The sequence below is a fragment of the Artemia franciscana genome, chromosome 2 (assembly GCF_032884065.1).
Source record: "Artemia franciscana chromosome 2, ASM3288406v1, whole genome shotgun sequence".
Classification (NCBI taxonomy): domain Eukaryota; kingdom Metazoa; phylum Arthropoda; class Branchiopoda; order Anostraca; family Artemiidae; genus Artemia; species Artemia franciscana.
The window spans coordinates 50,954,819-50,966,897 of record NC_088864.1 but is presented as its reverse complement, the minus strand read 5'-3'; the positions used below and the strand labels follow the sequence as shown (position 1 = coordinate 50,966,897).

The following is a 12,079-nucleotide window of genomic DNA, read 5'->3' as shown; positions in this document are numbered from 1 at the left end:
TTTTCTTTTATATGGGAATCAATTATATTGAAAATTACCTCAACAGTTGCGCGACTTATTGGGATGCAGTAAAAAATTTCTTCCTGCACGTCGTTCTGTCATATATAGCATACAAATACAAGCAGTTAAGATGGGCCTTGCACGTCGGTAGACTCAACTAGTTGTAGAGTATAATATTTACTACCTCTTTTCTCTTAGACAGCAAAAAAGTGAATCCCAAAATTGAAAATTTTTGTTAGATGGGTTGGAACTCAGTCAACTTTGGGAACCACTGTCCTATAGTATTAATTTTGATTTCTTTTTCCTGTTTCTTTAAAAGATTTTTCCCTGACCAACTTGAAACTTTTGGGCCGAGAAGACTAATATACGGAAAATTATTCAAAGGATTCGTCCCTTTGATCTCCTCCTCTAGCCCCAATGATATCGAATCAAAATTTTGAGATATTTAATTTGTTCAAACCATCGAACTGTCTAAAAATGTTGCCTTCATAGTTGATATCAAACCCACACTTCCAGTGTTAACCATTATCTTACCATGCTTTAATAACTCAACCCCTAGAAATACGAAAAAAAATTAAATAAATTAAATGTGAAAATAAATACTGTAGGATAATGGTGTCGGCAACCTTTTTTGACTCCGAGTCAAATCAACCACCATGTGAATATTTAAGGGACATTTGGGTCAATATTATTTCCATTTTAAAACAGTCCTGTGGTGAATAAAAAGAGAAATTGTTCCAATAAATAGTTACAATTCGGTTTAACATTTTAATCATTATTTCAAAACCTAAGAAAAATTTTCACGGGTCACCCCACGGTGACTCGTAGGCTGTAGGTTGCCGATCTCCTATTCTACGCCACAAATTCCGCCTGTATTTTAAAGATTAGCTAGAATACTCCAAAAACCCTGATTGTTTCATTATTTCTGTTTGTCATACTTTCTCTGTGGCTGCTCAATTTTACGGGTAGGGAGAACTTTCCACGTGAGGAAACTTTTCCGCGGAAGAAGGGGAGTTTTCGGTGAGAATTTTTCGGGAAGTAATTTTCCACGGGAGAAAATTTTTCGTGACGGGGGATTTTTGCGGGAGGAATAAGCCTAGCACCGCAGTAGGAGCATAGGTCTGTCTGACATATTTTGTGTGAAATACCGAACTCACGTTAAAGGTGGGAATGGATCAACGTTTCGTTATCAAAGTGATCCACCCAAGATATCAGCTTCTTCGTAAAGACATTTTTTTATTATCATCCAAGGTTGTCTTTTTTTTTCCTTTTTTATTAAATAAGTCAGCTAAACAGACAGGCCTGAATAGCCATTTTCATCTCTGAATCTGCTGTCCAGGCTACCCATGATATAGTTTTGAAAGCATTGAAACATCTCTTCTCATCAGTCCAAAAACGGTAGCCTAGGTCTACTGTTAGGTCTAACGGTCTAATGGTAGGTCTAGGTCTAGGTCCTAGGTCACGATTTGATCCATTTTTTTTTCTTTTTTTGCTGCGTAACGAAAAAATAAGTTTCAGCGTTAGAAACATCATTTTTGTACCTAGTTCATATCTATTTAAAATTTAATGACTAATTGTAAAAAAAAATTTGAAGCATTTCTTAGAAAGTGCCAAGCACAAAAGGAGATGCCATTTAGATAATCTTTGGTTGCAATAACTCAATTTTCTGCTAAAATAACCGTCTTCAATTAAAAAATTCTTACTAAGGAAAAGAGGATCGAACTGAAATTCCAGGAAATCAGGCTTGGCTGGCCCAAGTTTGCAACAATTTAACCTATACAAGGCAGACCTGGTTGCATACCACTTTACCCCCACCCCCTGCCCACACACACAACACAGCTATATTTAAAGCGTAGTTTTCTGAAATTGGCTGTTTCGGGGTTAGATATCAACGTAATCAATTAATTGTATGCCCATTTACCGTTATTCAAAAATAGTGTTGCCTCCTTTAACTGGTTCATTTTTAATTGTGAGTGCCCTGCATATAATCAAGTTAATCAAAGTGTGCCTGAAGACTCAGAATATACGATCAGATAAAGCTCATTCAATCCCATTTGAAAAAAAAGACGACTTTTATATCCAGATTTCTGTAATTTTATTTAAATTTGAATTTTTAATTAATTCTAAATTAATTATTTTAAATTAATTTAAATTAATATTATTTTATAGTAGGTAAATATAATATAATTTATATTATAATTAATTTTATTTAATAATTTTAAATGATAATAAATTATTATTGAATTAAATTTAAATATAAAAATATTTAAATTAAGTTTAAATTTTATTTAAAACATTAAATTTATGCTGCTTTTGTAGGAAAGGGATCGAAAGAAATTAACCTCATATTGAAGCCTGTATGAGTTAAGGTGGAATTCTAGATCGTGTATTTATCACTATCTTGGAAAGAAGTTAAGTTCTTTTTAGGAAAGAAGAGGTACGCACATACCTCTCAGGAATGGATTCAGAGCCTAAATTGTGTTCTGGATGACTCTTTCCAAGTATTGTCCTCCAAACATTTTCAACCTTTGATGGCCTAGGACGAACTTTGTGAGTAAAAGTGTGTGCTATATCTTTCCCTTGGCTAAATCAAGATTTAAAGGTTTTTTAAGAATTTTGAAAATGTAGCTTAAATTTGAAATACAGTTCTATTGCTTTAACATATTGCTCGATACAGCAATATGCCTAATATGCCTCGATACCTCAATACAGCAATAGATAAAAGCCTATAATACAGGATCATGAAAATGTCCCTCCCCATTACTTGCTATAACGTATCCCCACATCAGACTCCAAATGCCTATCTAGAGCAAAATCTTGGGGGTGGGGTAATGTGCCAAGGGAGCCCATAATCTACTAAATAAAAACATTTATTAAAAAAAAAATGTAAAACCAGAAAAACAGAGACGGAAAGAGGATGCCAAAAAAAATTAATGGGCGCCAGGGGTCCCAGTAGACCCACCAGTGTTGGACTGCACTTGCTGTAACTGTACCTAGCAAATAAGAGAAACTATCAAATCAAGATTTAAAGATTTTCTATGATTTTTTGAAAATGTGGCTCAAATTTGAAATACAGTTCTATTGCTTAACATATTGCTCGATACAGCAATATGTTAAGCGGTATACTATTCAAATCATTTGAGTTGTGTTTTAAAAGCCTATAATACAGGATCTTGAAAATTTTTGGGCGCCCCATTACTTGCTATAACGTATCCCCACATGAGACTCCAAATGCCTATCTAGAGCAAAATCTTGGGGGGGGGGGATGTGACAAGGAAGCCCATAATTTACTAAATTAAGACATTTATTTAAACAAAAAACATCTAAAACCAGAAAAACAGAGACGAAATGATTGTTGGGCGCCAAGGGTCCCATTGGATCCACCAGGGGTCCCATTGTGGGACTGCACTTGCTGTAACTGCACCAAGCAAATAAGAGAAACTATCATCAGTCATAAGCATAATCTTACAAAATTTATGACATTTAAGATTATCATATCAACAAATAATTTTTCAGTGCTCTATCTGAAATATTTTGTTTGCATTTCACTTCTCCCAATTGACCTTAAAATTCCCGATACATTTGAAAGGATCTTCAAAAAAGATTCCTTATAATAGATGTATTATTTATATTAGTCTAACTGTATCATAATAGATATATAGTCTAAAAAGATATATTATATGTAATAGTGTAAATATATTAAACTGGATGCCAGTTTTTGAGTTGAATACAAATTACAAGGACTGCAGAGTATTGGTAAGAGATCGCAAAACTTTGGTAAGACCAGCCGTACATTAGCAAAAACAAGAAAGTAATGAATAAGCTTATCGCAAATAGTAAACTAAAAAATAATAAACTAAAGAGTGCTAGAATGCTTATAAAATTCAATTACAGTTCCTGAATGATATTTATCGATAAACAAACAATCCCAAAAACATTGATGGGAGTGAAATAAAATTATATCGCAATTGAAATTATCCACAAAAAGTTGCGGTCCATGAAAATTGCCGTTTTTACTTTGATATTTTGCATAATCAGTCTAAAGTAGACGAACTGAAAATAATAAAGAATGCAATTCTGAATAGAGTGGAAAGGAAGCGTGCTCATCTGTGTTAACTTTAAATGCCGTGGTGCTCTGTATGAGTTTTTAGTTCTCATAGCATTAATAAGGAAACACATTATAAATGGAACTTGTTTCCAACAAAAACAGCATTAAGACAATATGCTTTTGAACTCCCTAGCGAACTGACTTTGGTACTTGTTGATTATTGGAAACACACCCAAGATGTGAAGTAAGGTTAATTCCTAATGAAATATAACAAAACATGAGGATAAAATAATACTTTTGAAACAAAATTATGGGAACCTAACCCAACCTACCCCCCCCCATGTGCAAATATATATCCCAAATAGTACAAGTCCAACAGTGTCAAACAGTATGTGGTAACGAACTGTAGGTAAGGAGCGACCCGGCTCAATAGTAAATAAAAGTCTAAAAAACTGAATTTTGATACCAATAGATACATCAAAAGGGTTGAATTTTATGCTGATTTTGAATATATAAGTTTCATCAAGTTTAGCCTTTTCTATCAAAAGTTACAAGCCTGAGAAAATGTGTCTAATTTTCGAAAAATGAGAAAACACCCCCTAAAAGCTATAGAACTTTAATGAAAATCACACCCCGAGATTCAGTATATCAGAGAACCCTACTGTAGAGGTTTCAAGCTTCTATCTACAAAGGTGTGGAATTTTGCAATTTTTTGCCAGAAGAAAGATCATGCATGCGTGTCTATTTGTTTTTTTTTTTTTTTCTTTTTCTTTTTCCCAGGGGTGATCGTGTTGACCCAGTGGTCCTTGAACGTTGCAAGAGGGCTCATTTGAACAGACATTAAAAGTTCTAATGTCCTTTTTAAGGGACCAAAAATATTGGAGAAGAACTAGACCCCTCCCACGCTCAGTTTTTTCCCGAGGTCACCGCAACAAAATTTGAGATAGCCATTTTGTTCAACATAGTTGAAAAAAATCTAATAAATATGTCTTTGAGGACAGCTTAATCCCCCACAGTCCCCGGGGGAAGGGCTGCAAGTTATGAACTTTGTCCACTGTTTACATATAGTATTGGTTATTGGGAAGTATACAGACGTTTTCAGGGAGGATTTCTTCTGGTGGGGGGGGGGGTCGGGATTTAAATTTTTCATGGGAGAAGAGAATTTCTTCTTAAATAATTTAAATAATGCTTAGATTTCCCGGCATTATTTAAAACACAATCAGAAATTAAATAAAAAACAAATTTTCAAATGAAAGTAAGGAGCAACATCAAAATTTAAAATGAACAGAAACTATTACGCTTATGAGCAGGTTCGTCCCCTCCTCAATACCTCGCTCGTTAGACTAAAGCATTTTTAGTAATTTCAATTCTTAAAAAGTCAAAAGGTCATTCTTGAAAAGTTAGAGCCCAATTTTAAATTTAGCGTAAACAGCAAGGTATTGACGAGGGGGTGAACCCCCTCATATACGTTATAAAATTATACGAATATAGAAGTTCGTTACGTAAGCTAATTCGTAAGTTACGTATATTTATTACTGATAAAAACGTTCATAATTAAAATGAAAAGTTCTAGTGCCCTTTTTAAGTGACCAAAAAAACTGGAGGGCGACTAGGCCCCCTTTCTTGCGTCTTTTTTCCACAAAACCATCATATCAAAATTTCGAAGAAGGCCATTTAGCCAAAAAAAGTAAAATTAATATGAAATTTCGTTTTAATTATTCATGTACGGTGAGCCAAAATTAAAACCTGCATTAATTCAAAAATGTTCAGAAAATTAAGCATAAAAAAACAGCTTGTTTCTAGCTGAAGCAAGCAGCGACATTAACTCTACGTTTTAAAACAATTAAAAAGTACCTTTCATATACGGAACAATTTCTGCTCATTTTAAGTTTTAATGTCGCTCCTTATTTTCAGTTAAATAAACTTTTTTTTTTAATTTAGTTCTGTCCAAGTCCAATGCATTGTATCGTCCGTCACTTTTTTTATGTAGCTATGAAACGGGTGTTCTGATATGTAACTTAAGCGTAATTCTTGAATGTGTTTCCAATACCTGACAAATGCCCTTACTTTTATAATTGGTAAACGTCCCTAACATCTCCGCTGAATACTTCTCCGCAGAATTTATACTTCTCCGCAGAACACTCACACTCACACTCACTCACAATCTACACTCACAGTTCAGTACGTTTCTGATCCTCACAATACACCATACCCTGATTTTTATCGAGGCTGGAAGATCAAGTTGAAACTTTAACAATTAGCTGGTTTGTTGTTATTTTTACAAGGGTGGTGATAAAGGGACTTATAATTATGTGTTTGGAGAAGTGTCGAAATATACTCTCTATTCCTCACAAGAGAGTTAGTGCCATATTTTTTAGAAGAAGTTTACATTTATCTTACAAATTTCTTTTTTATATCAGTCATCCAACTAGCTCTTTGGTTAGTATGTAATATTTGCCAGTTACTAAAGTATGCTTTTAGAACTAATCTCTAAACATATTCAACTGACATATCAAGACGCCGTTACATCAGTTGATTGACAAGCAATTTTGTTAATTTAGGGCAGAACAATCACAACGAATACATTCTAGGATCTTTTAATTGGCCCCTCGCACATTTGAAGCTTTCTTGACAGTACCTTCTCTTTAATTCATCCCTTTGCTTACAGAAATTGAAGTAACCTACATGTGTGATAATTGTGATGTCAGATTTACATCTCAAAATAAGCTGCGTATTCATCAGTTCTTAAGCTGTAGGAGTACATCAATCTCTGACTTCTGGAAAGCCATTAAGAATAATGAAGCATTTGAACAACCAAGACCAAATCCATCATTATCAGTCGAAAGATCTCAAATGATATCCCCGGGAGCAATAGAAGATTATGTAACTAATTTTTCTGGACCGAGATATGGACAGCGAGGGCATATTTGCATCTACTGTGGCAAGGTCTATTCTAGACGATATGGTCTTAAGATACACATAAGGTCAGTATGACTCCAACATCTTTTTTCAAATTTGAGTCATTTCACTTCAAAATGCAATGGCAAGATCCTTCATTTTGCCTTAATTAAACATTCGTCATTATTTTTATGCGTAAGTAGCGGAAGAAGCTTTTCAACCGGAATGACTTATTGGACTAACCAATACAAGAGTGGTTTTATTCCTTTTTCCAATAATACCAAGCTCAGTGTTTATTGGCTTACTAAAAGTTTTGTAGAGGTTTTCTTAATTCATGAATAATTTTAATCAGGGCCATAGGATAATAACGTGAATAAGGATAAAAGTATTGCTGACAACGATAAAATAAGAACGACAATCTATTTTTATAAATCATCTTCAGGGTGGTAAACTTGATCTGTCAGTCTCATTTCCCGCACCAGTGACGTAATTTCGTCAAAATTCCTGGGGTAGGGGGGAATTTCGAGATGATTTCCCCAAGAAAAGTGGTCATTCTTGCAATTGTTACGAGAGCAACACTTTGGTTTTGTCGTGTTTTTTGTTTTTATCCTAGCACCCCGATTTCAGCTTATTCCTAGAAAGTGGTAAGGGTCTAACCTCTGTGGTTTTTACGAAAAGTGTAGATATTAGGCTTGATTGATGACTATGACTTTGCATCTTGAAAATCTTCGCAGAATTCTTGCCTGGGGCCAAAAAGGAAGGTTTTTGCTTGTCCTTGAACCAGAGGCTATAGTGTGTGAAGTGAAGAGGAGTTTTATAGCCTATGTCAGAAAGAACTATCTGAAGTTATGCAGTCAAGCTTTCGTTTCATCAAACCATGTTTCTGCTTTCGAGTGGAAAGCTCCGTTCTAGCAGGCAAGCAAGCAGGCACCAGTTTCAAATTGAAGATGGACTAAAATCTATAAGTGTTAAATATATGCAGCAGTTACCTGGCCTCACAGCCATAATATCATCTTTGAGTGATAAATAGAAAAATTTACAGAAACAAAAAATAGCATTTTTCCACGGGTCCGAAAGTGCTGCCATCTATTGTTTCTACCCATTTCTGTTCGTGATTTCAGCTGAGTTTATTATTCGGTTTTTCGTACTTGGGATTGCAGTAGAGAAATGGTATCAGATGTGCATTTTAAACTCCAAAAGTCCTCTCATCGCTAAGGAAATTAGAGTTTATCCTTTGCTCCATTTCTAAGTGATGACGTTAGAAACTTGGCCTACGGCAAAAACGTCAACTTTGAACTAAGACAGATAGATTTCTTTTTCGACGGCAGTCGATAGCTCTTGATGAGCTGATCAAAATATATGTCATCCATTTTTCATTAGAAAAATTCCGTCATGAGATGTACCACTTTGAAAGTTTAAAGGGGTTGACAACTTCAATAGGAAGGTACATACTGAAACCAAAACTAGGCCAATACCAGTTGTGAGACATAAAGGGGAGTTATAAGCAACAGTCGGCTGTTAGCTCAGAATCATCTTCGGCAATTAGGGGTTCGCAACTTTTGCTAGTTTGTGTACCTATTATTTGTTTCTGGTGTATTTCATGGTAAGACCAATTTGGTTCCAGTGGTAAGACATGTAGGGGGCTTGTTTATTTTAATATCCTTATAGATTAACAACTTCAGCGTTTAATCGAAGCGAGGAAACAAAACTAAAGTGTCGCTCTCGCAACACTTTGCTCGGCGAAGCCGAAAAAATGTTACCGCAACACCTCACGTTGCCCATTTAAGGTAGATCTAGTTAGACCTAGATTTTTCAGTTGAGAGTCTAAAACCAAGTGTTGGTTAATAAACATTGACGTTGAGCTTGGCATTGGAACATATTTTGAAAGAAGAGGCTTGGTGTCCGATGAACCAAAGTATAATTTAATGAAAAAAATATTTTTACCAAACAAGGAAAATCCTTTCCCAGTTCATGTCACAGGCTCAAAAACAAGGAAGTTTCAAAGTAGTTGGATGGATAGTTACGCTTGGCTATTATTTTTTTAGTGAAAAAAGTACGTTTCTGCAAATGTTTTGCTTTGTTTTATTGTGATCAAACCGGAACAGGGTCTCACCAAAAATTAGGGCAGCTTGTCATGGAGTCTCACGTGAATTGGAAGAAACGACCTGGAAGATTTTTCTAAACATCAGTCACATTCCTACCATAAGAAGCTGTTATTTGGGGGGAAGTTTTCTGGCAACAGTGAGTAGGCAAAAGTCCTCTATAGTGGAAGTCTTGAAAATTCAGAAAAGAGATGAAATAGAAATAAACAGAAAAAGGCTTCGTATCATCATAGAAATAATACTGTCATGTGGACGACAAGGACTTGCACTGCGTGGGGATGACAATTCGGGGAAATTGACCTTTGTTGAGCCCGTAAAAAGACCATGGAAATTCTTAGGAGCTTGCTACGCTATTGAATGAAGGACGATCCTATAATAAAAGAGGTGTTTGAGAAAAGTGCGGGCAATGCCCAGTACTGTAGCCCCAAAATTCAGAACGAACTAGTTGTTATTTGTGGACAGCTCATTGCTGAGAATATTTTTGATCAAGTGAAATCGGCTCGTTTTTTCACCATCCTGGCGGACGAGACAACCAACATACCGAGGCAGGAGCAGATGGCTGCAGGGCTTCGATTTTTGGACAGTAAAACTTTTCAGATCAGGGTAGCGTTTACCGAGTTTGTCGCTGTTGAAGACTTGCGAAGTGAAAGTCTCGGTCAATTTATCCTAAGTTGAATGGATAAACATGGTCTCAATATGAAACTATGCAGGGGACAAGGGTATGATGTGGCTACAAACATGAGTAGGCATTTGTGAGGAGCCCAAGCTTTTATCTTGAACAAATATCCACTCGCCAAGTATGTTCACTGTGTCGCCCACTATTTGAACTAGGTATTGACGGACTCGAGCAAGAGCCCTGATATCAAGCACTGTATTATGGTTATTCGTGAAACAGTTTCTTTCACTTCAGTGCCAAGCGAAGCGCTGTCTTAAAGCTTACACTGAAGTCAATCTGAAAGGAGTGTGCGAAACTCGATGGGTTGAAAAACAGATATCAAAAGAGTTAATTGTTCCGATCTTTAAGGCCCTAGAAGACGTAAAGACAAATGTGGCTCCGTGGCATCGTCAAAAGCCAAAAGTCTGATGAACAACATCCTGAGCTTAGACTATATAGTGACACTTATTGTAATGGATTTCTTTCTGCGGCACACACTGAATTTGTCTATGCTGCTGCAGTCATAAAACATCAATATGGCTATGTCCATTCAGTTTGTCGAAAGTGTGACAGAAATGTTTCAAGATACCCGAAATAAGGCAGAGGAGAAGTTCGGTCAGCTTTCTTCGGAAGTCACATACATATCCCAAGAACTGGAAATTACCATTGCCATGTCACGAAAGAGAAATGTTGTCAACATCCCTCATGATATCCCGCCAGAAAAGCTCATAGAACTTTACTTTCAAGTTTCCCTTTTCATCCCATTCGTGGACCAACTCATAGAATTGCTCTAAACTTGATTCACAAAGCAAAAAGTTATTCTGGAAGACCTCGGCAGAATATTGCCATCTTTTGTCGTAAAAGAGCCAATTGGGGATGTTAAAGAACTGATCAAGTTATATGCCTCAGATCTAATAAACTCAGAGTCCGCTAGGAAGGCTGAGCTTCAAGTAAAATATGAAGGCCGGGCTAAGTGGCTGAAAGTAGCTCCCTGTCTTTTTCCAAAGACGGCAGTGCAAAGCCTGGCTGAGTTTGAGCGAGGCATATTTCCCGACGATCATGCGTTACTTGCGCATTTTCTGTGTAATTCCCACTTCTACAGCATGTGCTGAGAGGTCATTTTCTTCAATGAAAAGGCTAAAACCCTATCTCTGCAACCGAATGGATGAAGGCCGACTAAATGGGTTGGCACTTTTGAATGCCCATCGAGATGTTTCTGTATCAGTGAATGAGATTCTGGAAAAGTTTGCTCTTAGCTCTGATCGTAGGGTGCAATTTCCTATAGGCTATAGGGTGAGTCTCTATTTCTTGATGTGTGTGCTTTTGGTTTTTGTAGATATTACGTAATATAATGTGCTTTTTATCTTCTGTTTTGAAGGATTTGGGTCTCCTGAAACAAATTACAGCGTGTAGGCCTGAAGCTGGCATACGCCTTTTCGAAAATTGTGTAAATATGATAGTCTATGGTTCATACGTGGTAGGCAGAACTAAGGTAGATAATTCTGGAATCAGGGTAGTTCAAATAGTCTATGAGTTTCTATGAGACATTTGAAGGCAATTGGGTTTAAAAAAGATTTTTTTTTGGGGGGGGGATACAAAAAAACCTTAAAAAACGCATTAATTTTTTTATAATTATTTTTTGTTACTTTTTACGAGTCGGACAAAAATACCCGTGGGGGAGGGGGTCAAACCTCCGACACCCCTGTGGATACGGCCTTGAATGGGCCATATAGTAACATAGAGGCGAAGCTATACTAAAGAAAACTTATCTGTTTCTGTGGATATCTTACTTTTGACAAGATTTTCGAAGACGCTAAATTTTAACCAATGGGGGCAACTGGGCTCTGGGCCGGGGGGGGGGTAGCTGTTCCCTCTTCCCCACAGAAAATTAAGCCTCTATTTCATAACCCTCATTATCGCTATTTTGACCCTTTATCTCAAAAGTGAGCCATCTGTGTCAAATTTGATACACCTGTTTCAAGTTCAAATAAACAGCATTATGGAATTCTGATTTTACTCGTGAAAGAGTGGTTTTCATTTATTGTCTGTAACGCTTTGACTTAAGACATTAAAGACCACTTTCTCTGTCAATTACTTTATTTCAGTGGACACTGTCTCTGAAAAGTTAACAGGGATGTTATGTAATCACTTTAATTCAATCAGAGCCTATTATTCCACACTAAGGTTCGTTCAAATTTGTGACAAACGGTAGAGTTTTAATACCAACCATACATCGCATGCGAATTGACAATGCGTAACTGTTCTTGTCCAATATGCGAAACCGGAGGGCTATGTTTTCAAAATAACCATGATACGTGTAAACCACGTTCACCAATCTGATCTTAGAATTGAAATTAAATAAAACAAACAATTTTT

General features: G+C 36.2%; 1 protein-coding gene across 4 annotated transcripts in view; it reads left to right on the top strand.

Moving 5' to 3' along the window:
- LOC136043266 (histone-lysine N-methyltransferase PRDM16-like) overlaps positions 1–12,079 on the top strand; it is a 152,275-nt gene that overhangs the window by 113,014 nt on the left and 27,182 nt on the right. For all 4 annotated transcript variants that reach the window (XR_010621582.1, XM_065728204.1, XM_065728209.1 and 1 more), the window contains exon 9: positions 6,717–7,032. Coding sequence is in view for 3 of the 4 variants with exons in the window: in XM_065728204.1 (XP_065584276.1) it covers positions 6,717–7,032 (316 nt within the window). In the remaining variant the exon portion in view is untranslated. The remainder of the gene's footprint in view (positions 1–6,716; positions 7,033–12,079) is intronic.